The sequence below is a fragment of the Pelophylax lessonae genome (genome assembly GCF_965119305.1).
Source record: "Pelophylax lessonae genome assembly, chromosome: 3".
In the NCBI taxonomy this organism is placed as follows: Eukaryota; Metazoa; Chordata; class Amphibia; order Anura; family Ranidae; genus Pelophylax; species Pelophylax lessonae.
Genome location: NC_138770.1, coordinates 110,689,938 through 110,716,803, shown reverse-complemented (window position 1 = coordinate 110,716,803; position 26,866 = coordinate 110,689,938). Strand labels below are relative to the sequence as shown.

Sequence of the window (26,866 nt, the reverse complement as noted above, 5' to 3'; positions counted from 1 at the left end):
ACTTTCCTGGCCCACTTTTATTTAAAGGTGTCAACACATGGGTTACCCTTGCAGGGTTTCTTTTAGCATTTCTCTACAATAAATGAATGCTCTTCAGCCTCCTGGCTTTTTACTTACAGCATCGCAGCTGTGGTCTTAATTTCTGAGACACTTATCTGATCCTCCAGACCAGTGGTCTCTAATCTGTGGCTCTTTGCTCGCCTGTATGCAGCCCTTGGGGAGCTATTCATCTATTCCCACTGATAAAAAGCAATATTCCTCCCATTGACACCAGTGATAGGGCACTATTCCTCCCACTGACACCAATGATGGAACACTTTTCCTTTCACTCACACCAACGATGGTGGACTATTCCTCCCACTGACACCAGCAATGGGACACTATTCCTCCCCTGACGCCAGGGATGGGGCACCATTCCTCCCACTGACGCCAATTATGGGGCACTATTCCTCCCATTGACATCAATGGGGCATTATTCCTCCCACTGACGCCAATTATGGGGCACTATTCCTCCCATTGACATCAATGGGGCATTATTCCTCCCACTGACACCAATGATGGGGCACTATTGCTCCCACTGACACTGATGGGGCACTATTCGAGAGTTGCCACCTCATCCCTTTAAAACAGAACACAAATTAATTACACAGGTTCTGGGGCTAATTTAATGCAGAGAAGGCTTCCAGTGAGTTTAATTACCACCTTAATCAGCCACAGAACCTGTGTAATTAATATGTGTTCTGTTTTAAAGGGATGAGGTGGCAACCCTACACTATTCCTCCCACTGACACCAATGATGGGGCACTATTCCTCCCACTGATACCAACAATGGGGCACTATTCCACCCACTGACACCAATGATGGGGCTTTTTTTCCTTCCACTGACACCAATGATAGGGCGCTTCTCCCCCCACTCACACCAAAGATAGGGCATTGATCCTCCCACCAACACAAATGATGAGGCACTATTCCTTCTCTTACTGACCACAGGCATAATTTTTTAATTCCCATTGACCAACAAGCCCGAGACATTGCCTATTCCCACTGACACCAGGGAATTTTCTACTCTTACTGGCCACAGTCCAGCCCCTCTAAAGTCTGAAGGACTGTAAACTGGTCCTTTGTTTAGAAAGTTTGGAGACCCCCTCCTTGAGACAGTACTCATATTGTACAAACAGGCACAGACTATAGCTGCTGCCAACTGTACTTGCTTACACTGTGGCCCCTGGGCTAAGCCTCCTTCCCCTCGGGTGGAGCCCTTAGCCACAGTCATTCCCAACCCAAAATGGACTGTTCATAGCTGAACTGAATAAGTGGAAACTGGATGCTCAGAAAATGTGGACCTAGGGCTGGAGACTTTATCTCTCCCAAGTCTCTACGAGGCTTCTATCCTCAAGCTCCAGGACCCAAACTAGGATTTACTGAGCCCTGAGAAAACCAACAAGCTTGTTTTCTAACTATACAACACATGTCCTGGAGCCTTTCACCCTGTATAGGCGAGAACCCTAGGTAACACTTATGCATTTTATGATCCTGCAATCCAGGTTTGAAAACTTTACCCTGACAAGGCTCTATTGATGCATTTGGGGAGTGAAGGCTGGTCTGTGTAGTCCAATCCAATAGAACAGCTACTGTGGCTAAAATTTCTGAAAAAGTGTGATGCTTTGTGTAGTGGAGTCCATGCCTCGATGCGTCAGGGCTGTTTTGGCGGTAAAAAGCAAACTACTCAATACTAGGTGTGTCAGAGTCCGGACTGGCGGCAGGTGACGGCACTGGAGTTGGATCCTCTGTGTCAGTGAGGGACCAGGGGACCGGTTCTAAGTTACTACCGGTTTTCACCAGAGCCCGCCGCAAGGCGGGATGGACTTGCTGCGGCGGTAGCAACCAGGTCGTATCCTCCGGTAACGGCTCAACCTCAAAGACAGCTGATTCAAGGCAAAGGCAAGGTCAGACGGAGCAAAAGGTCAAGGCAGGCGGCAAGGTTCGTAGTCAGGGGCAACAGCAGAAGGTCAGATACACAGGCAGGGAAGAATACACCAAAAGCTTTCTCAAGGCACCAAAGGCAACAAGATCCGGCAAGGACAGGAAGGGGAAGTGGGTTTTTATAGGGTTTGGACTGATTGGACCAGGCACCAATTAGTGGTGCACTGGCCCTTTAAATTTCAGTGCAGCGGCGCGCGCACGCCCTAGGGAGCGGGGCCGCGCGCGCCGGGAGGAGGACGGAACCCGGCGTGCGCCGAGAGGCAGAGATGGCGGGACCCGGCGGGTAAGTATCTCAGCTGCGGAGGAACAACGCTCACGGTCGGGAAGGATGACCGGAGCGCTGCAGCCTGCGGAACGCCTCAAGTGCTCCGGGGAAGTCAAGGGACCCGGAGCACTCGGCGTTACAAGGTGGTTAGTCATACTGTTATCAGTGTATATGCGTACAGCCAGCGCCGATGTGATACCATAGTGACATTTATGTTATATTTTTGTAAACGCGCAACTTTCATTAAAATAATCCCTGGTGATCCTGCCATAAAGGTCCTTGAATAGGTGCTTCCTATGTTAGGTGATGCCTTTCACTTGAGCTATGACCAGCCATGCTGACACACATTGCATGGGCTTGGTTCAATGTTGCCACTATCAGAAGGCCAGTTCCAAGCAATGAGGTGCAGCCAACCCTTATGCCTCGTACACACGCAACGATAGTTGGCCGTGAATTTTCGGCCTACGTCCGATCGGCCAATTTTCGGCTTGTTAGTATGATGCTTCCGACAACCGACTCCGACTTTTCGGCCAAACAAAATCTGGTGTGCAGGCTATAAAATTTTTGTTGGCCGTCAACACAACGGCCGATTTTCCGTCAGTCAGTACAGATTTCGGCAGATAAAAATCAGATGAGCAAGTCTGGGCATGCTCAGAGAAGAAAAAACACACGGAAAGTAAACCAGCACATGACATCACTTCTGAAGTTGGTTTTTGTTGGCCGAGAAATTTCGTGTGCAGTCTAGAGCACATTTCAACCAACACAACAACACTGGACAAAAGACAGCCGATCGGTCGGGCGATATTCGTTGCGTGTGTACGAGGCTTTAGGCAAGTACATGTAGACAGGAAGTGGTTTAAAAAGGAGCAGCAGCACCGAGATCCAAAAATGGTGAAAATAGGATTATATGGGAAAAAAATGTCTATTGTTTATTATACACAGTGTTTTAGCAAAGCAAGTGTCACCTAGTGAGGACTACATCCACTTTGTTTCTGCCTAATGGAAGCTTTTTAAAGTTCATTTTTCAATTTGCATAATGCCTACTCAACCAAGTGTATGCAAAAGCCTGCATTACCATGATAAGCCTAAGTGAAATGCATGTATTAATCATTTTTATGAGTACATGTTAGTGAATGTCCATAGATATAAACATAAGTTAACTCTTTCTTCTTACATTATGGTTAATATGCCCACTTTCATACTGCTAAATGTCATATGACGTCCTGGGCTTTCAGTTGGGATATCTGAATGATGGGTGTAGCTACAGGCATCATTCAGATATCTTTTGTTTCTGCCGGCGATTCCCTGCACCATAAAAACAGCTGTTCACCTGCTTGATTGTTTTTACAGGCGGCAGAAGGGGACGGCCCCCCCTCCCGCCGCCCTCCGGTGCTTCTATCGGTGTTCTGCCGAAAACTCCAACTCGCCAAAATCTCTTACCAGTGACTCTCCAGCAGCAATAATTGGTGATTCAAAAGGTATAAAAGCAACGCCAAAATTTAAATTATCAACACAGTCTCAAGGAAAAGTCTCTAAAAGAGGTGAAATAGTAGAAGTCCTCCAATCGCCGGTGCACAGAAGTAGAAGATGTGACAGTTCAAACAAACTGCTTACCAGAAACTCTGACCCTCCTTTCACAGAGCGGTCAGATATAGCAGAGGTACCCCTAAAGAAGAGTAACTGTAACACAGCTGATCGGGCTTTCTTCTCCTTCATAGAGACCTCCCTAGATCATCTGAGACTCCCTGGAGAGGTCAGAAGCTGCAGGACATAGGCACACAGGCAACCAAAGAGCCATCCTCTTCTTTGAGTAACCAAACGTCACCTCAGAAAAAAAGGGGGATTTCCACTAGTGCAGTATGTCTCATAAAGTATTGTTTATTGTAAAAAGAAAGGCACTCACATAAAACAGGATAAATACAGGCATATAAGCAGAGTAGGCGCTGCAGTAACAGAAGTGTGCTAGTCGTCTGAATGTCCAGCTGATGGATCCGCCTTACGCGTATCGTCATAGATTGACATCATCAGGGGAGTGGCCGTCGGACGAGAGCATGCTGATAAGAAGTTTTGGGACTGTGTTGATAATTAAAATTTTGGCGCTGCCTTTATACCTTTTGAATTGTCCGTTTGGTGTGTAATCTACCTATTTAGCTGGCTGCCTATTAGTTTCATCACGCATCTACTTGTTTGATTTAGATTCTGAGCGCAGATACCTCTATATTTTATAATAATTGGAGATTGACGAGTTGGTGTCTTCACAGAACACCGGCAGCGTGTACACGATAGGAGTGGACATTCTTAGCATGCCCGCTACTAACTAACAACATGGCCACCTCCAAGGCGGCGACAACTTTTTTCCACCGTACCCATTGTTCTGTCAAAACAGCCCAACTCTTCGTGTGCCATATTGTACACTCTGCTGGTGTTCTGTGAAAACACCAACTCGTCGAAATCTCCAATTATTGCTGCTGGAGAGACACTGGAAGAGAGACCAGCTCACCCGTGCGATTGGCAAGCCAGAGAAGGAATCCACCGGCGGCGAGCAAGATGGTCCCAAGTCATCTCTATGACTCTCAGAGGCTGAGCGTGATGTTATGACGTCACGTCCGGCTAGTTGTAAACACTGCCATTTGTTCGACTTTCCAGCCCAGAGAAGAGATCTGGGGTCTATAAAAGGACTTGTCATTCCCTATATCTATTACAAGGGATGTTTACATTCCTTGTAATAGGAATAAAAGTGATCAAAAAATAAATTAAAGGGAAAGTGTAAAAATAAAAAAAATTAAATAAAAGGAAAAAATAAAGCACCCCATTCTCCTCGTGCTTACACGCAGAAGCGAACGCATACGTAGGTCGCATCCGCATAGGTAAAGGACGTTCAAACCACACATGTGAGGTATCACCGCGAACATTAGAGCGAGAGCGATCATTTTGGAACCAGACCTCCTCTGTAACTCTAAACTGGTAACCTGTAAAAAAGGGCGTAGCCTATGGAGATTACCGAAGGTTGGCCGTCGTACCGAAGGTTGGCGTCATTCCACTAGTGTGTGCAATTTTACAGTTTTTTTTTTTTTTTTTTTTTTTTTTAATTCATTAGAGTGTTTTTCCTCCAAAAAAATCATGTTTGAAAAATTGCTGCGTAAATACAGCGTGACATAAGAAAAATTGCAGTGACCGCCATTTTATTCTCTAGGGTCTGTGATAAAAAAAAAGTGTATGTATGTATGTATGTATGTATATATACTGTATATATATATATATATATATATATATATTTTTTTTTTTTTTTGGATAGAGTGGTGAGCGGGTGAGAACCACTTTAATGTTTTTCTTGCTGTGTCCCCAATAGGGAGATTTAACCTCTCTATTGGTCCTGGTGGCCACTTTCACAAGGACAGAATACGAGAGAAAATACAAAATGTATGTTGCCACTGAAACAGGAAATCTTCCAATGGGAAAGCTTGTTCTAAGGATGATTTTCAAGGCGGAGATTTCCTTTCAGTTCCGGTTGTGCCTACAAAGATAGAAAGTGAAGGGACACAGGTGCAAAAATAAAATAAATTATTAAGAGGTTTCTTCTTAAAAAAAATAGAGACAAAAATACAGTAAGGTAACAAGTAAAGCCTCGTTTACGCTTGCGTTTGGGGGAGGTAAAAATGGGGTTAAGCTGCATTTTTACCGACCTCCAACTGGTCCCTCTTAAGTTGCAAATGCAGCACACGGGGTGTACACATGCAAAAATTATCCCCTTTGTCATGAGCAGTAGCACCTGCCAAATATGGCCTGTTCAACTGAATGGTACTGAATGGTGGTGCAGGTTTTTAAGGGTTTAAAGTGACATTGCCTCCTCATTGCCTGCCAAATGCCCTCTGAAAAGTGATTCACTGTGTAAACAAGCCCTTACAGTATGACATCAGGCAAATATATTGCAGGTACAATCTAAGGGCAAATAATCTCTGAAGCGCATGTTGGAAAGTAGCTGAGAACTGGTCCTATACCAAGTAAATACCATGCCAGTGGGGCTCCTCCTGCACATTACCTTAGCCCTTCCCAGCAGTACATACGTACCTTTTTACTCCCACACCACTACATTCAGCCATCAGGAGGAAAGGTAAGTCCTGTGTAAGCTGAGTTGACGGGGGTTAGGCCTACACAGGGCTATGGGGTCCCATGGTTCAGTCCTGGGCTAATACCTATATGGGTGTGGCTGTTGCTGACTCCTCCTTCAAAAAATGCTGTTTTCCTGGCTCTTATGCAGACCTCACTCACTTCAACACTCTAAGCCACAGGTGTCAAAACACAAGGCCCGCAACACAGCAGAGGCCCGACATCCCACAGAAACCAACAACACAGCAGAGGCCCAACATCACATAAAGGCTAACAACACACCAAAGGCCCAGCATCCCACAGAGGACAACACCAAACCAGAGGCCCAACATCCCACAGAGACCAACAACACACCAGAGGCCCAACATCACATAAAGGCAAATAACACACCAGAGGCCCAACATCCCCCAGAAACCAACAACACACCAGAGGCCCAACATCCCACAGAGGCCAACAACACTCCAGAGGCCCAACATCCTACAGAGAAACCAACAACACATCAGAGGCCCAATGGCCCACAAAAAACTAACAACGCACCAGAGGTCCAATATCCCACAGAGGACAGCAACACACCAGAGACCGAACATCCCACAGAGGTCAACAACAAACCAGAAGCCCAACATCCCACAGAGGCCAACAACACACCAGAGGCCCAACATCACATAAAAGGCAAATAACACACCAGAGGCCCAACATCCCCCAGAAACCAACAACATAGCAGAGGCCCAACATCCCACAGAGGCCAACAACACACCAGAGGCCCAACATCACATAAAGGCAAATAACACACCAGAGGCCCAACATCCCCCAGAAACCAACAACACACCAGAGGCCCAACATCCCACAGAGGCCAATAACACACCAGAGGCCCAACAACACACCAGAGGCCCAACATCCGACAGAGGCCAACAACACACCAGAGGCCCAACATCACATAAAAGGCAAATAACACACCAGAGGCCCAACATCCCCCAGAAACCAACAACACTCCAGAGGCCCAACATCCCACAGAGAAACCAACAACACTCCAGAGGCGTAAAGAGAGAGGAGAGTGCCACAGCAGAGGGGCAAAGTGCTGGATTGAGATAAGGCTCAGGTAGGTATGAGGTGGGTGGGGGCGATACTATTATTGTGACATTTTTCCCTAATGCAGGGAATGCATTAGGGAAAAAATGTTGAGCCTTTAGAACCACTTTAAGAGTACATAATTGAATATCATTTTCATTTTTGCAAGCCAGAGTTTAGTGTCACTTTAACTGTTTCAGAATCTCAGGCTGCATTCACATCTACGATAGTCCTGATCGCAGGCCTGTTACTGAATTTTGAAGCTGCTCACTCTTCCTTTTTGTAAACTTTGCTTCTTTTTTGTTTTGGAGGTAGGATGCTGTGACTATTGGACCAGTAAGTGATAGCCAGCAAAGCGCTGCATGATGGGTAGAGATAACCATCTAAGTCTCGCCTTATAAAGCGCAGGAAAAGCGTCTGGGAAAATCTCTCTGTGGATAAAAGACACTCTGATCAGGAAACAAATGTGACATTTAGATGGTTTTTATCAGCAAGCGAGCTTCACAGGGAATTCATTTACTGGCAGTGCCAAGGGACGCTTCTCTTTTGTGTCTACAGAGCCACTAAGCCATCAGAGGCCATCAGAGACCAATTGGCCATCGGTGCTGGCTGGCAGCGTTGACGTCAGCCCGTGCCGGAGAAATGAGCTGGGGCCTGCAGGGCAGTCGAGCAGAGACGAATCAAATAATTTCCTCTTACAAGGCAGCCTGCGTCGTTCCTTCATAATAATCTGCTTCAATTACTGTACTATGTCTTTTCATTCTTACTTCTCCCGCCCTCAGGCTGTCATCTGTGAGATTCTACACTGTGCATGAGGTCCCATACTTAGAACTAGCTTCATTCTAGATTATCTGCAGTGACATCCGCAGTCACCATGGCGTAAATGCACCTCTTCCCTGAGGATAAAGTACATGTAGGCAATACTGACAGAGCTACAGATCACGGTATGTTATTTGGTTCTGCGGTTCTCTAGATCAGGCTTTGTCCTTTGGATCTCCAAAGAGCCACTATACCTCGCAGAACCTCAGCCAAAACTATTGAATTGGAAGAAACAAGAGCTCTTTCTCTGCATACAAAACTTTATTGTGCAGATGACAGAGACACTCCAACGGCTCCTTCCTCTGACGTTTTACACCCCCCTAAAGGAGCTTAAAGCGGAGTTCCGGCCACAGAATCTTTTTTTTTTTTTAAATGCCCCCCAAACAGTGACCCACCGACCTTTATATATCCGCTAATCCTGTTTTATACAGTTAAATAAGAGTTAGACAATCATAAAATCTTACTTTATATAATCTGTGCAGAGCGCCGCCATCTTTGTTCGGGTTAGCCGAGTCCGCAGTGGGGAAATGTCTGCCCTGCTTCCTGCTTCTAGAGGGAGGAGGCCGGTGAATCCAGCGCAAAATCTCCACATTCCCAGTACTATGCGATCGGCATAATATGTGTTTCCGCCTAACATCGCGTCATTTCCTGTTTGGAAATAACGCGATGAGAGGAGCGGCCGGCCGCCTACGTCACTGCCCATTGCATCCTGGGAGCGACAAGTAAGAGCTCCCAGGACGCATTGCGGGAGAGGAAGTGACGGCGTGGGCCGTGGCCGAGGAAGGAGGAAGTGGAAGTAAAGGTGAGTATATTATCTTCTGAAATAAGGTAAGTAAAAAAAAAAAAAGCCGGGAATATCCATTTCTTTTACAGGGGACAATAAGGAAGCGGATGCCATAAAATCTAAAGTAAAGATTTTGTGGCCGGAACTCCGCTTTAAAGGCTAACTGCACCTTTTTACAAAAATAAATAAATAAATGCACCCATATATTTGCAGCAAAAAAATGTGAATGTATCCTTTTTTTTTTTTTTGCAATTGAGCCTTCAAAGCATTGCAACCGAATATCAATGGGTGGTGGGTGCAGTGCCAGCCTCCTGCTGACTTTTCAATGGACTATGAGTGCGTTGATCACTGCGCTTGTGTTCCATTGGGATCTACAAGCCACCATGGCAGACGGGACTTGTAGTTCATTTATTCACAGGTCTCTGTAAATAAATGATGTGGCTGTGTGGATGGAGCCCCGCACAGCTATGCAAAATTCAAAAGTGACAACTGCTGCAGGAGAGAAGAACCCTCACATACTGTCGGAAAGGGGAATGCCACTTTCCTAAATACGGGCATAACATGGCCTAAAAGGTGAGATTAGCATAGAGATGATCTAATGAAGTCCCTGTAGAAGATGAAACGTATCAGAGGAAGGAGCAGATGGAGCGCCTCTGTGCCATATACACAAAAGACCTTTGTACTGTATTCAGTAGACGAAGCATGCACTTCTCTATGTTTATTCCTACCGCAAAAAGGTGACAGAGCCTGAAGTTTTCCCAGCACTTATTGCTGGAGTGTGGAGCATGACCTCAGAGCAGTGTTGGGGGATGTGTGAGAACTATTAACACCAATCAGCCATAACTTTATAACCCACCCACAGGCCACAACCCACCTAATATGGAGTATATCCCCCTTTTGCCACCAGAACAGACCCTGACCTGTTTAGGCATGGATGCCACTAGACCTCTGAAGGTATGCTGTGGTATCTGGCACCAAGCCATGAGTAGCAGATCCTTTAAGTCCTGCAAGTTGTAAGGTGGTGCCTCTATAGATCCGTCTGGTTTTTCCAGCACATCCAAAAGATTCTTGATTAAGATCTGGAGAATTTAGGGATCAATTCAGCACCTCAAACTCATTGTGTTCCTCAAACCATTTTCGCAGTGTGGTAGGGCTAACAGTTTACCAGTTCCATGAAGGAGTATGCTTAGTCGACAACCTGGTTTAGGTTGGTGGTACGTTTAAATTAACATCCACATAAATGGCTTTACTGAAAGTTTCCCAGCAGAATATTGCCCATTGCCTCTGCCGGTTAGCATTATGCATCCTGGTGCCATCTCATCCCCAAGTAAGTGACTGTTGGATTGAAAAACACATGTAAACCTGAACCAATGACCCAACCACATAATTCCATCCCTTTGCCTGGATTTCAAAGACTTTGCCCAGGGTGATGTACATGCACCTGGCCATACACATAAAGGAAAAAAAAAACAAGTAATTCATCAGACCAGACTACCTACTTCCATTTCTGTGGTTCACTTCTGATGCTCAAGTGCCCATTGTAGCTGCCTTTGGCTGAGGGCACGGGTCAGCATGGGCACCCTGACAAGTCTGCAGCTACGCGGCCCCATACACAATAAACTGCAATGGCTATCTTTTCTGCTTTCAACACATCAGCTTCAGGGACAACATGTTTACTTGCTGCCTAATATATCCCACGACTTTCAGATGCCATTGTAAAAAGATATTTAACATTATTCACCTAACCTTTGGAGAAGGATTAGAACCTCTGTCAGGTGTTTACTACTGCTGTCTGTATCCCAGCTGGAAAGATGGAAGGCATTTAGGGATACACCTAGCAATATGAACCTAAAAAGAGGAACTGATCCTTCTCAACTCTGTTCACAGAAAAATGTAGGGAGACCTGCTAACTGTGTGAGTCCATGGAGATACCTCTGCATACCTACCCACATTCTGAGATGAGAAAGAGGGACACCTTTAACCGCTTCAATACAAGGAACTTTTACCACCTTCCAGCCCAGGTCAATTTTCAGTTTTCAGCACTGTCACATTTTAAATGACAATGGCGCAGTCATGCAACACTGTACCCAAATGAAATTTTTATAATTTTTTTTCACACTAACAGAGCTTTCTTTTGGTGGTATTTAATCAGTGCTGGGATTTTATTTTTTGCTAAAAAAATGAAATAAAGACCGAAAAATTTGAGAAAAATATATTTTCTCTTAGTTTCTGTCAGAAAATTTTGTAAATACGTATGTTTTCTTCTTCACTGATGTGCGTTGATGAGGCTGCACTGATGGGCACTGATAGGCTGCACTTATGAGATGGCATTGAAGGGCACTGATGAAGTGGTACTGATGAGGAGGCAGTAATATACAGCACTGAGGGGCATTGACAGGCGGCACTAATATGCAGCACTGATGAGCACTGATAGGTGGCACTGATGAGGAGACAGTATTATGCAGCATTGATGGGCACTGATATGCAGCACTGATGAGCACTAATAGGTGGCACTGATGGGCACTGATAGGTGGCACTAATGAGCACTGATAGGCAGCACTTATGGGCAATAATAGGCTGCACTGATGGGCAGCACTGATGAGCAGGCACTGATGGGCACTGAAAGGCAGCACTGACTGGCATTACTGATGGGCACAGATTGACATCACTGATGGGCACAAATTGGCATCACTGATGGGCACAGATTGGCGTCACAGATGGGCACTGACTGCCATCACTGCTGGGTGCTTTTGGGGCTGAACTGATGATCAGTGCCCTGATTATCTGTACAGGTCTCCCCTGTGAGGAGATGCCACTGATTGGATCTCCTCTCCTCACATTATGTCAGTGTGAGGCGAGGAGAGCCGATAACCGGCATTTCCGTGTTTACATGTGATCAGCTATGATTGGACACAGCTGATCACATGGATAAAGAGCATTGTCATTGTCATCGGCTCTTTACCAAGATCGGGGTTGCGCCGTGTCAAGCACGGTGAGACTGGGACGACGTCATATGACGTCATCCCAGAACGAGAGAGGATCCTGCCCACCATCATTTGTCTATACGGTGGGCGGGAGGTAGTTAAAGCCAAACTCCAGGCAGATATAAAATGCATGAATAAATGCAGCTCTGTATTTAATAATGTATCCTTGAATGTCTGTTTGTGAATGCAAGCATTTGATGCTTCTTCTTTCCTTGGGAGGGCAAGATCTGAATATGCATCATAGAGAAAGAAAAACAGGTCCAGTGCCACGTTCAACATGGCACCTCAAGGCAAAGAACTCTCTGAGGATCTGAAAAAAAGATTTGTTGCTCTACATAAAGATGGCCTAGGCAATAAGAAGATTGCCAAGACACTGAAACTGAGCTACAGCACGGTGGCCAAGACCATACAGTGGTTTACCAGGACAGATTCCACTCAGAACAGGCCCCACCATGGTTGACCAAAGAAGTTGAGTGCATGTGCTCAGCGTCATTTCCAGAGGTTGTCTTTGGGAAATAGACGTATGAGTACTGCCAGCATTGCTGCAGAGGTTGAAGGGGTGGGGGGTCAGCCTGTCAGTGCTCAGACCATACGCCCCACACTGCATTAAGTTGGTCTGAATGGCTGTTGACCCAGAAGGAAGCCTCTCTTAAAGATATTGCAAGAAAGCCCGCAAACAGTTTGCTAAAGACAAGCAGACTAAGGGCATAGATTAATGGAACCATGTCCTGTGGTCTGATGAGACCAAGATAAACTTATTTGGTTCAGATGACGTCAAGCGTGTGTAGCGGCAACCAGGTGAGGAGTACAAAGACAAGTGTGTCTTGCCTACAGTCAAGCATGGTGGTGAGAGTGTCATGGTCTGGGGCTGCATGAGTGCTGCCAGTACTGGGGAGCTACAGTTCATTGAGGGAACCATGAATGCCAACATGTACTGTGACATACAGAAGCAGAGCATGATCCCCTCCATTCTGAGACTGGGCCGCAGGGCAGTATTCCAACATAACGACCCCAAACACACCTCCAAGACGACCACTGCCTTGCTAAAGAAGCTGAGGGTAAAGGTGATGGACTGGCCAAGCCTGTCTCCAGGCCTAAACCCTATTGAGCATCTGTGGGGCATACTCAAACAGACGGTGGAGGAGTGCAAAGTCTTTAATATCCACCAGCTCTGTGATGTCGTCATGGAGAAGTTAAAGAGGACTCCAGTGGCAACCTGTGAAGCTCTGGTGAACTCCATGCCCAAGAGGGTTAAGGCAGTGCTGGAAAATAATGGTGGCCACACAAAATATTGACACTTTGGGCCCAATTTGGACATTTTCACTTAGGGGTGTACTCACTTTTGTTGCCAGCGGTTTAGACATTACTGGCTGTGTTGAGTTATTATGAGGGGACAGCAAATTTACACTGTTATACAAGCTGTACACTCACTACTTTACATTCTAGCAAAGTGTCATTTCTTTAGTGTTGTCACATGAAAAGATATAATAAAATATTTACAAAAATGTGAGGGGTGTACTCACTTTTGTGAGAGACTGTATAATACGCTCAGAGAAGATGCCACAGAGTCTGAGCAAAATATCAGTGTTTGTGCCCCTCACATCCTCCATGTTACCCACCTCATCATTTCCTAATATCCCCTCACATCCTCCATGTTACCCACCTCATCATTTCCTAATATCCCCTCACATCCTCCATGATCCCTTCTCTGACATCCATTCCCCCCTCCTCCTCACACCCTCCATGTTGTTCTCTCTGACATTTAGTCCACCCACCTTCTCACAGAACCCTCACATCCACATAAACATGTGGGTTTACTGCCCCCTCACAATGGTCTGCTAGCTGTATCTCTGAAATTGGACCAGGCAGACCTTCTTTTTCTTCTTTGGACATCCATTATTAGTAAAGACGTTTTTTGGTGAGAGACTATTCTGTGCCTGCGGTGGCACCAGCACAGTATGACCTTGGCCTTCAGTTATTCATTAAGGCTGAGGTCAATCTGCGTCTGTGGGCTAGATGAAGCATTGTATGGTGGGCAGTAAACCCACAGAGTCCAAGCTAGGCCGAAGCAACAGCTGTAAAACAGTGGTCTGCCATGAGGAGCGGAACATGGCCTGGCTGGTCCACACCAAGATGGTAGGCTTTCCGAAGAGGAGATAATGTAGTCCCTACACTTTCCCTACTCCTCTGGATCCTCTCCCTACCATTATGCACTTTCCTCACAGACAGGGATCCCGCCCCCACACTAACCACTCGCACAGTGCACACCAAAGCAGGAAACCAGGGCCTTAAAAGAGAAGTATGGGTCTGATGCTGCGTCTGTCCCCCAACAGCTCGAACATTGAGAACCAAATGTTCAAACATTGCTGATCATTCAGTTCTCAGTGCTCCGTGAGCAGAGAGCTGGAGACTGTCAGTCACCGCTCTCTGCTCTGCCCCTAACCCCCCCGCGCTCACTGGAGTGCTGGCCTGTGGAGGGGGCGAGAACCTTCTGCAGGTCCAGGAACCTACTGCATTGCTGCTGCAATAGTGCACTACCTACAGTGGGGACTTCAGACTGCACCTGTCTACATGCCTACACGCCACCTGAATCAGTCATTCAGGACCAGGGGATGTAAACATAAAGTTTTACAGTCTCTAAGTGACAGTAGGCAGCAGTGGCACAGGCATGCCTATATCTTCTCTGTTACAGGAAAGCCAAAGATTTGAGCCCAGTTGGTGAAATGTTAAATTTACTTAGCAATGGGAAACTGAAGCCAGGGGTGATGCCTCTAACTGCCTTGATGAAATTAACTTCACTTCATAAGCCCCCCTTCACAACATCAAAGCCCCTCTTCATGCCAGAATCGCCCCATGATATCAGAGGTGCCCCCATCACATCAGAGTCCACTTAATGTCAGAGGTCTCACTTTACGTCAGAGGCCCCCATCACATCAGAGTCTCCCCTATACATGAGAGCCCCTTATCACATCAGGGTTACCCCATCACATCAGAGTCCTCTCATCACCACAGATTCCCGCATTACAAAGTCCTCTCCTCGCAGATTCCCCCCATTACACAGCCCCCTCTTCACATCTGAGCCCTACATTTTGGTTTTAGTTTGTGGCAGAGGACCGACAGCGGAATCGTTTTGGAGAAGTCTACCTTCTGTCCTTTCCTGAATGCTGAAAGGGGCTCTAGATCAGTGGCATGCATTGCGATGGAGTGTCTACAACAAGGCAGCTCAGGCTCCGCTCTGCTCAGCCCAGTCAGTGTCTCAGATCTGCCGGCTGCTGCGGTTCTGGTGTCTGTGCGGGAGGGAAGGGAGGGATTGGATGCTGCCGTCATGCTGTTAAGTCAGGAAAACCGCCGTCGCGCAGCCGCCACCCGCCGAATATGACGTCATGCCGCTCACAGCGGCTGGCATAAGAGAAAAATCTGTCGCTCGAGTGCAGCAGGCTGCCCGGCAGCAGCCACATCTCGAAGCAGCCCCAGGGCCGGCGGCCTGCCGGGAAATTTCCCGGTATCCCAGTAGGCCAGTCCGGCCCTGGATGGTGCAGACGGGCCAGCTGCCAACACAAAAGCAACAAATGATGCCTAGCATCCTGCAGTGGAGCATCATTGTTTTTTTTTGGCATAGGTGCACCATGGCAAGTCATGGCGCGGATCAAGGATAAACTGGATCAAGTACATGCAGCAGTGTGGGAGGACCCAAGCACCATAAGTACCGTGGCACCCTGATTAAGCAAAACTACTCTAAACACAAGTGTGGGAAGCCATACCCATACAATTTTTAAAACCTATGTATATTTCACAAACAAACCAGGCCCACTATTTTTCACTTGACGTCTGCTCCCACCAAAAGTTGGTGTTCTGGCATGCAGGGTTTTGTACATTCCTAAGGACCATGGCTTGAATCTGCTCTAAAATAGATGGTATATTTGTGTCTTTAGTGGATTCCAACAGACATGACTGCTATAAAAAGTCACCCAACAGAGAGCCATTAATTAGTCTAAAGCTGTGTTACGTGACTCATACCCTCCATCCATGACTCTCTAGATGGTTATACTCTGGGTGACCTCATTGATTGAGGGCTTACTGGGCGAAATGTCTTCATGTAGAAATGCTAAGATGACTGCACAGAGTGAAGTGGAAAAGGACATGGCAGGGTGTCACATGTTATTAAAGCAAACTATGAGTTACCCTCAGTTGCTTATCACAATCTTTTATTGTATCTAAAGCCTTTCGTTTTGGATAGAGCAGGAACTGGTTAAACACTTGTTAGCTTTTTAAATGCTGTCTGTGTCCAGTTGGGGAGATTTCCCTCTACTTCCGGTCTTGCAGACACATTAGGAAGTGAGAAAAAAAATCTATGCAAAGTGGGGAAACCCCTTCTTTAACCACTTAAGCCCCGGAGTATTTGGCTGCTCAAAGACCAGGCCCTATTTTGCAATTCGGCACTGCGAAACTTTAACGGACAATTGCGCGGTCGTGCGATGCTATACCCAAATGAAATTGATATCTTTTTTTTCCCACAGACAGAGCTTTCTTTTGGTGGTATTTGATCACCTGTGCGATTTTTATTTTTTGCGCTATAAACAAAAAAAGAGCGACAATTTTGAAAAATTAACAATATTTTTTAAAAATTTTTATATAAAATTCTCAAAAAAAATGTAAAAATCAAAATGTTTTAACATTTTAGGCCAATTTGTTTTCTGCTACATATTTTTGGAAAAAAAAAATTGCAAAAAGCGTATTTGGATTGTTTTGCGCAAAAGTTATTGCGTTTACTAACTACGGGAAAGATTTATGTCATTTTTATTGTTTTATTTTTTTTAACTAGTAATGGCGGCAATCTGCAATTTTTTTTGCGGGACTGCGACATTGCGGCGGACAGATCGGACCCCTGACTGACATTTTTGACACTTTTGGGAGTACCAGTGACATTACTACAGTAATCAGTTCTATAAATATGCACTGTTACTGTAAAAATGACACTGGCAGGGAAGGGGTTAACTTTATTGGTGATCAGTGGGTTAAATGTATCTCTAGGGGCGTGATTCTAATTGTGGGGGGCGTGGCTTGTGATGGAACCACAGAGACATACGATCCTACATAGCAGGATCGTATAGCCTCTGTACTAACATCAGGGAGAATGACAGACGGCTGTGTTTACATCAGCCGTCTGCCTTTCTCCCTCTCCTGCGGGAGATCGCGAGTGGCCGGCGGACATTGGAGCCGTCGTTCACTCGCGTGGGGATGCCTGTGAACGAGCGGGGGCAGGAGCGCGCCTCGGGCGGCGCGCGCTCGCTCGCCTCAGGCGGCGCGTGCTCGCTCGCCCCCAACAGGCTCCTGGGCGAGCGATGTAGTACTACGTCGGTTTGCCCAGGAACGGCTGACTGCCTCAGTAAATATACTGTAGGCGGTCGGCAAGTGGTTAAGAGAGTTGTAAGCAGATTAGGTGGAACCATTATAAGGTTTTCCCTGTATTTGGTGACAACTGTAAAATGTTGGATTTAAATGTCATGTGATTGGCTGATTAGCAATTTGTGTTACCAAGCAATTGAACAGGTGTACCTAATAAAGTTGCTGGTGAATGTACTTTCTACCCAGTGGTCACCGGGGACAGATTGAGAGAGTGAATCTCCCCATCTAGATTAAGGTTCCCATAGATGGCACGAATTGCAGTCTTGGGTGACTACCACCTGGGATGACAAAAGTCAATTTTTCAATGTTTGTGGAAGGAGGTGGGTGGAAGATTGTCGGCTGAACAGTGACTACATCCAACCAGGTGCAGTCATTTTTTTAGACATTGTTACAGCCACAGGTGCCATCTGCCAGAATACAATAGCCTGCAGGGGAGATTCCTCCATCCATACTGTTTAGCATAGATGAAGGAATCTGAATTACTGTAGTAATGTCACTGGTAACCCCAAAAGTGTAAAAAATGTCAGTCAAGGGTCCGATCTGTCCGCCGCAATGTCAAAGTCCCGCAAAAAAAATCGGAGATCGCCGCCATTACTTGTTAAAAAAAAACAAAAATGACAAAAATCTTTCTCTTAGTTAGTAAACGCAATAACTTTTGCGCAAATCAATCAAAATACGCTTTTTGCGATTTTTTTTTTACCAAACATATGTAGCATAAAACAAATTGGCCTAAACTGTTAAAAAATTTGGATTTTTACATTTTTTTGGGGGGGGAATTTCAAATAAAAAATGTGAAAAATATTGTTATTTTTGCAAAATTGACGCTCTTTTTTTGTTTATAGCGCATGATCAAAAAATCGCACAGGTGATCAAATACCACCAAAAGAAAGCTCTATTTGTGGGAACAAAAAAGGACGTCAATTGGTTTAGGTACAGCGTCGCATGACCGCGCAATTGTCCGTTAAAGTCACGCAGTGCCGAATCGCAAAATAGGCCCTGGTCAGGAAGGGGGTAAAATCTTCCGGGGCTTAAGTGGTTAAAGGGTAACTCCACTTCAGTGGGGAAAAAAAATAGCAAATAAAGAAAAACAATATAGCTTATATAATTGTGACACAAATCATATTGTAATTGAATGTTATTAAAAATGACATTTCCTTTTCAATCTGCAGCTGTTGTAGTTTTCTGAAATTGCAATACAATATGGCTACCTGGAGCTGTTCTGTACACAGAATGTGTACTGACCACACCCCAGAAACATCATTTCCTGCTTGTGTGATTGGCTCACTGATTTTCCCAGAAGTCTGCACTAAGATACAAGTCAGATATCAGGCATCCCCTGCAACAAAAATGTAATTTTTGTTGAGATACTCCCAATAGGAACACGTCTAAAGGGATGCAGGCCCAGCAGCTTTCCTCATTAGTGCTCTGCAGCTGCCACAGCTGGTAGATAATTATGAAACCACTCCTATTAGACCCATTCAGCACAGACAAACAAGCAATGATTTCTTAACAAAAGGTAGAAATCTGTCACAAAGTTTGTTAAAATCCTTGTAATGTACAGAGATCACCCAGAGGGAAATGTTTTTTTATCAATAAAAGTGGAGTTACGCTTTCGGATGGAATTTACCACAAGCACATACTGGAAGATGGATGCACCATGGACCTCAGGGAAGATTAGCAGTCTGTATCTTGGAACATGAATGAGTTCAGCACTTGAATCGTTTTGATGAATACACTTATGCCTCGTACACACGCAACGATTATTGGCCGACCGATCGGCCGTCTTTTGTCCAGAGTGGTGTTTTGTTGGTTGGAATGTGCCTAGACTGCACACAAATTTTCTCGCCTGACAAAAATCAACTTCAGAAGTGATGTCATGTGCTGGTTTACTTTCCATGTGTTTTTTCTTCTCTGAGCATGCCCAGTCTTGCTCATCAGATTTTTGTCTGGCGAAATCTGTACTGACTGACGGAAAATGGGCCGTTGTGTTGACTGCCAACAAAAATTCTATAGCCTGCACACCAGATTTTATTTGGCCGAAAAGTAGGAGTCGGTTGTCGAAAGCATCATACTAACAAGCCGAAAATCGGCCGATCGGACGTTGGCCGAAAATTCCCGGCCAATAATCGATGCGTGCGTACGGGGCTTAAGCCTGGGTTCACATTTGTGCGTTGCAGACACTGCCTGTGATTTGTACAGGAATCACATTGTATTACTGTGCACATGCGATGTCTGTGCGGTGCGATTTGAGCCATACATTTTGTTTGGCTCAAATTGCGTCGCATCTGCACCAAAATGGTGCAGGGCCTTTTTTTTCTGCAGCTGAATCGCGGTGTGACCACCCATGCGATGCGATTCTGGCAATCATACTGCATTCTGCGATCTGTTTCGTGGTGTCGTAAATCTGACAATGACAACGCAGTCGATCGCATGGATGTTATTTGATTGCTATGCAGTGCGATGTGATGCGAGAAAATGCAGAGAATCTTGTGCGTTTCCCACATCACATCAGTGTGAACCTGGGCTTATGTAAGTTGACATCAGATCTGAACAATGTTCCCCCATGTAGGTGATAAGAGTACCTATTAGCCTTTGATAAGCTGCAGAACGTGCATGGCATCCATTGCTGAGTCTCTGTGCATTATACATTGAATAATCCCCATAATAGAGGCCTACGTGCTGCACTCACAGGCTGTGTGATAGAGAGCTGGCTGGTGAGACACAATCCTCTAATTATTTCCATGTGCTCAGGCCAATCTGCACGTATTGCCAATGCAGTAAAAAGGAACTGGATATCTAATACTCTCATCCTGACTGTTAAAGGTTTTATGGTGCCATCCAGCAATTAAATTAGATCAGTTATACTGCGTGTAATGTCACAGATAGAAGTGTTAGCTGCAGTTACACAGCATTATGCTTTCGGCACGTACACAATGTAAAAAACTCACACGGTCATTCTGCATTTCCTAGGGTAAACCACTCAGATTAAAGCCAAATTCCAGACAATAAGAAACTTTTCATTCAAATACATTCCTCAATAGCCAAAGGTGAGTCCCCTTTTTGTGCACCAAATGCCTTTTGCAAACTCGGTTATTACCTTGTAAAAGTTGCAGTGACATCATTACTGTGCTATACAGCCTGGGCAGAAAGCAGAGCCCAGCAGGCCCCACCCACTGCAGGTTGGGTGGAGACAAGACCAGTCCCCCTGCACAAGGAGAGAAACAGAGGTGAGCGGTCTTTATTACAGGAAGCTGATACACAGAGGGAAACTTTCACACTGGATTACTGCACAGATCTGGAAGAAATACACAGAGCACACCAAAGATTCAAGGCAGAAAACACATAACTCTTGTATTTAGACAATATTTTTCTCATTTGGAGTTCAGCTTTAACCCCTTGCCACTGCCTCCCTGGGTTTCCTTTAAGTGAGTGGCAATGTCAGGAGGTGGAGGCAGCTTCCCGATTACGTGATTGCTATGATTGGCTGTCACAGGGATCACATGATCAGACACCTATGTGGTGATTAAATGTTAAAGCCCACCTCCCCTGCCGCTACATACAGTATATGTGTTACCCCTTGAAGAAGAGACTTACATTGATTTCAAGTAGACATATTCTAAAAAAGTTTATTAACCACCAGTTGCAGCAGGTGCGTTGGGGGCGCAGGGGCACCCCCCCTATCCATGCGTCCGGCCCCCTAATCTGCATGTGGGGCGCTGGATTAGGGGAGTTCAATGGGGCTTTTTTTTTTTTTGTCACCTGATTAGAGCCAGAGGCTCTAATAGGCTTCAGCAAAGGGTGGACCCGGGGCACAGAGCAGTGCGCCCCGAGCCCACCCATTGCGTGACAATAACTAATGAAAATTCGCTATTGTCACACGGATCCTCCTCCTGGCCAATTAGGAAGTGGGTCCAATACGCGCTTCCTGATTTTCCGAAAGGCAAACCCCATGCCATTGGCCAATGAGGAGGCGGGAGGACTGAGGACTCGAGGAGACGCCGGGGTACTGAAGAGAAGCCACCGCTACAGGTAAGTGCACTGGTCTCGGGGGGGGGGGGGCTTGGCACGCTGTTCACTCTGCATTGAAAGGGGGAACGCTGGCATCTCTGCATTGAAAGGGGGGGCACGCTGGTCATTCTGCATTGACCAAATGTTTGGTTATGTAGGTGGGAGCCTGTGGCAGCATTTTTCTCTATGCCAACAAGACTGTTAAAGGTGAAGATTAGGTTAGGCAATTCCGACAGTTTGGACCAATGTAAGTAGGTATGTACCCTTCCTGTGGAAGCTGGAAATTACCCTCAGAAAGTACTGCTACTACAACGGTCATAACTGGCTTCCTGGTCCTGTGCCTCTGCATTGTGACTACAGGGGGTTGCTCACTCGGCATGGGTGCCACTCAGGGAACACTTTGCATTTTCTCAATGAACGCAAAGGGTTCTCTGTTTGGACAAGGTGTAATGTTATGATTGATTGTTGCCAACTTCAGGACCGGTAGCAGACACACTGTGGGTCGGTGAAGCCGTTGGGAGAGGCAGGTGATCATGAGGTTTTGCTGATTACCATTTGTTATGCAATTCTTTTATTTATGCCATGAGAGTGCATTGTATGAATAGGGGGGGGGGGGGGTTCTGTTTAAGGGATCAATAAAAGTTTACAGAGTTACACTATGTGTGATCCTTCCCTTTCTTCTATGGCTCGTTTTGATTGGCTGTTATATATCCATCTGGAGCAGGGGTCTTCAAACTATGGCCCTCCAGTTGTTAAGGAACTGCAATTCCCACCATGCCTAGTCATGTCTGTGAATGTCAGAGTTTTACAATGCCTCATGGGATGTGTAGTTCCGCAACAGCTGGAGGGCCATAGTTTGAGGATCCCTGATCTGGAGTAATCCTGTTCGAGCTGCCATCTCCGAGTACCAGGGCTATATGAGAGGAAGGTGTTCTATTTGGTGATTCATCCAGGCTTGATATCATTATCATGTTGATGGGCTTGTGACAATTTGATTTCTGGTGAGTGCAACTCTTAAGGCCCCTTTCACACTATCAGTCCGCCGGACGGATTCAGTTTTTCTCAGCGGGGGATCGAGCCGCCGATCCCCCGCTGAGCAGGAGGATGACAGCTGTGTCTCCGCGCTGTGTGCGGAGACACAGCTGTCAGTTCCCTATGCATCTCTATGGGGGAAATCGGATGGGAACGGACCGTCGGTCCGTTCTCATCCGATCCGCTGGACGGATGGAAAATAGGGTTTCCATCCGTCCAGATTTGACGGATCGGATGTCAGCGGACATGTCTCCGCTGACATATGATCCCCCCATAGAGTTGCATGGGGGGATCGTTCACATCCGCCAAAAAAACGGACAGGCTGATCTGAACGGTCCGCCTGTGTGAAAGGGGCCTAAGGGGAGAGGAATTCACTAGGTGAGGTGACGGCTTCACAATTTGAAAGTGTTTAGGTTTGACCTCATATTATAGGGTTTTGGTAAATCTAAAAAAAATTGTATAGTGTGTATCCAGCTTTAAACTCTGTTTTTGTAGTTTTTTATTTTTATTAATAACCCCTTGGTGTTTCTTATTTTTTTTTTCAGGACAGAAATATGAGCTCCATGCAGGAACAGATTCCACCCCCAGCGTTGTAGTTCACGTGTGTGACAGCGACTTGGAGGAAGAAGAAGATCCAAAGAATTCACCTAAACCTCGAATCATCCCCACACGGCGTCCTGGACCACCGCCGACCAAATCCAACTGACCTGCAACCCCCCCCTCCCCCTGCACAGTGTTACCCCAAACCCCTCATGACACAGATTTCTATCTTTCTCTTCCTGTAGAAAATAGAATTTTTTTTTTTTTTCATTTTTATAGGGAAGCTATTGCTACACGGTAATATTAGCATGTTGTGACTATTATGAAAGATGTAGCCAAAGTGCGCCCCTTTCTTATTTATCATTCTGTCTGTGGGAAGAATTTTCTCGAACAGTCAAAAGTTGTACATAACAACCAATAAGATAGGCCCTATCTTCTCTTCAGTACATTGATGATGACTGAAAGGAAGAAGATTGGTTGCTATGAGCAATGCACTGTGTAAATGGGCCCTAAACAAATCACGCCTAATAGTATAGGTAAGATTTTTATTTTATCATTCATTGAGGGACACAGGATTAGCAGATAATCTTAACCCAAAGGTGTTCACGTCCTGTAAGCAGCTGTCTATAAAAACCCCTTGGTCCATGATTATCTAATATTCTTTGTGCTTCAATTAACTTCAAGAAAAAGATTTTACGATAAGTAATATATTTATTTAGTAGATAATCTTAGATCGGGGTCTCTAAACTTTTTAGCATGGGGGCCACATCATATAATTTACAAATATTTCTAGGCTGAAAAAAATATATCCTATTGGGGTCCCCATCAGAGCCCCCCTTATATCAAGAGTTCCCTGTTAGAAAGAGGGGAAAGTTAAAGCCGAGACCATGACCTTGATCCTCAGTCTGTACACATTAAGGATATCCCATTGATCCTAGCGGTTGGCCATATAAAATCTTGCAGATGGATGGATTTGACCCAGGGGTCGTAGTTTGGAGGCCCCTGTCTTAGGCTAATGAGTTAATGAAGCTGCCTACAGGAGGTGGACATCGTTGGGGTTGATTTACTAAAACTGTGCATGGTAGCCATTCAGCTTCTAACTCAGCTTGTTCCATTAGGCTTTGCCATTAAAACCTAGAAGTTGATTGGTTTCTATGCAGAGATGCACCAGATTTTGCACTCTACAGTCTTAGTAAATCAACCCTCGTAGGTCTAAGATGATCTCTTATTCTTGTGTTCCTCAACGGACAGTAAAGAAAAAGGTTTTGCGGTAACTACAAAAATCGTATTTTTATGTGCATTAAGGTGCCTGGAGGACCCTTTCAAAACAAATGGACTGCCTTACTCAATACTCATCATGTTTGTTAATGGGCACGGGCTATGGCCTGAAAGAGCCCTACCTTCTCCCTCCGACACAATGATAAAGAAAGGCACACTGGGTCTCATTTATAAACCATGTTACTAGAAAATGCCGTTAGGATAAAATCCACCAGTTTCGGTGCTTCCTTAGCCTGCCATGAGCTGCAGAAGAACCTGCACTAAATGCCAACAATAGCTGAGCAAACAAAATCCCCGCCGTAGTGTGTCGGCTTTAGATGCACTTAAACCTCACCCAGTTGGCTCTGTTGGCGATATGCTTTTTGTTTTGTTGCAAGTCCCTCCCACAGCCAGCTAAGGAGGCCGTAGGGCAGCTCTTTGTTATTACAAGGCAACCTATCAAAAAAGAGTATTTTTAATTGTCCTGTCAAATGTTTGCACATCAGTTTACAATGGCGCCATTGTGAGGTACAGTCACACTAATCTAGGAATTCAATTTCATTTTTCTGTTCTTGGTCGCAATTCACCATATAGCGAGATTTCCAGTTTAATAAAGATCTGTAATTACTTTAAGAAGCATTAGTGATTCCTTAATGGTTAGGGCAGGTGCAGTCTGATCTGTTTATTAGGTGAGTGATTTTCCACCACCTCCTGGCCCCTGGTAAAGGAAAACTATGGTTTGACCAAAGTATCAGAGACAGAAACCATTCAGGGCAAAGGGAAAGACCCTCCTGATAACTCGGGGGTGGGCTAAGGTATGCTTGGCTTTCTGTGTTCCCTCGCTGCCACCTCGCTCCATGGAAGTCCTTTTTCCATTGCTCTAACAGAGTTGGGCCTGCAGGCATGTGTCCCAACCCCATGTGGCAGAGCTCAGGCAGCCAATAACCAGGCACAAAACCCTGTCACATTGGGGGCAGTGACATCAACCACCTTGCTTGGCTTGGATCGCAGCGCTTAGTCGGTAGACTTCTGCTGCTATAAGAATATACCTTGGTGGGTGTACTTTAGCCTGGGCAAAATGACGGTGTCTATTTATTTGCCCATCCCCAGCAGAGCATACTTACCTTTTGTCTGCACACCTGATAGCTATATTTAGTATGAGCAAAAAAAATACCCGTACTTCCAGATATGGAGGAGACTCTCCTGTATAGGATAGTCCTGATGCTTGTTGACAGGTTCAGTGCTGTCACATGGGAGCAGGGAGAGTCCTAAGCCCTAGATAAGCTCCAACACAAAGCGCTCACAAGGGTTTCTTTCCTTTCTCCCAGTAAAGGAAAGGTTTGTGCTGCTAGGTAGGGGGGTAAACAAATGTCAATAAACCCAGAGTATGAAAAACTTTCATTACCTGCAATATAACAGAGTGTGCATACTCACAAAGCCACAAAAAAAATTCATTTTGTGTAGAGTAAAATATACCTGGTTGATCTTGCCCCAAGCTGCCCCCCCATCTTCTCTGTGTCCCCACTGCAGGCTGAGATTGTGTAGACCATGCTGGTGTCCTCTACAGAGCATGTTCACTTTCAGTTCCCCTCCAAACTCCTCATTTTCCTTTTTTTTTTTTTAATCTGTGCAGCCCACATGACCATAGAGCAACACATGTGGAGCGTATACACAGTGGTAAATTACACTCCCCTCCCCCTCCTCCTCCATGTCCTCCTATGTCTAAACACACAGGATATATGTTGATTAAAAGTAAAAAATAATTAAAAAAAAAAAAAAAAAAAAAGAGCCTCTGATGCAGATGCCGTCTGAACAAAATGAAAGCTAGTGTCAATTATATCCGACTCCACCTAAACCATATTACCCACTTGCCGACCGCCGCACGACTATTTATGTGGGTAATCAGCCCCTCACAGGCAAAGTGACGTAGTATTACGTTGCTAGCCTGTGAGGCTCTAGGGGGCGAAAATGACAAAAATCTTTCCCTTAGTTAGTAAACGCAATAACTTTTGCGCAAAACAATCCAAATACGCTTTTTGCAATTTTTTTTTTACCAAACATATGTAGCAGAAAACAAATTGGCCTAAAATGTTAAAAAATTTTGATTTTTACATTTTTTTGGGGGGGAATTTCATATAAAAAAATTTGAAAAATATTATTTTTGCAATATTGTCGCTCTTTTTTTTGTTTATAACGCATGATCAAAAAATCACACAGGTGATCAAATACCACCAAAAGAAAGCTCTGTTTGTGGGAAAAAAAGGACGTCAATTTCATTTGGGTACAGCGTCGCACGACCGCGCAATTGTCCGTTAAAATCACGCAGTGCCGAATCGCAAAATAGGCCTTGGTCAGGAAGGGGATAAAATCTTCCGGGGGTTAATGCACACAAAATACACATTAAATGTTCAATAAAGATTTATTGAGAGCTGTAAAGCAGTTATTTAATATTTTTAATCTAATTTGAATTGCTCTTTTGAAACTTTTTTTTTTTAGCCATGTGACTGGTACAGTACCAACCAGGACTGTGCAGACACAGACTTATACTGTGTAGAGAGAACACATCAGCAGAGTTATAGAGGCCCCTTCTAAAGATCTTTCCCTACGGATGCGGAT

At 45.3% G+C, this 26,866-nt stretch overlaps 1 protein-coding gene across 2 annotated transcripts in view; it reads left to right on the top strand.

The window, feature by feature from the left end:
* RCAN2 (regulator of calcineurin 2) overlaps positions 1-23,409 on the top strand; it is a 255,499-nt gene extending 232,090 nt beyond the window's left edge. For both annotated transcript variants that reach the window (XM_082249910.1, XM_082249911.1), the window contains one exon: positions 22,999-23,409. In XM_082249910.1, the coding sequence (XP_082106036.1) occupies positions 22,999-23,159 (161 nt within the window). In that variant the 3' untranslated portion in view covers positions 23,160-23,409. The remainder of the gene's footprint in view (positions 1-22,998) is intronic.
* The last annotated feature ends 3,457 nt before the right edge of the window (positions 23,410-26,866 follow it).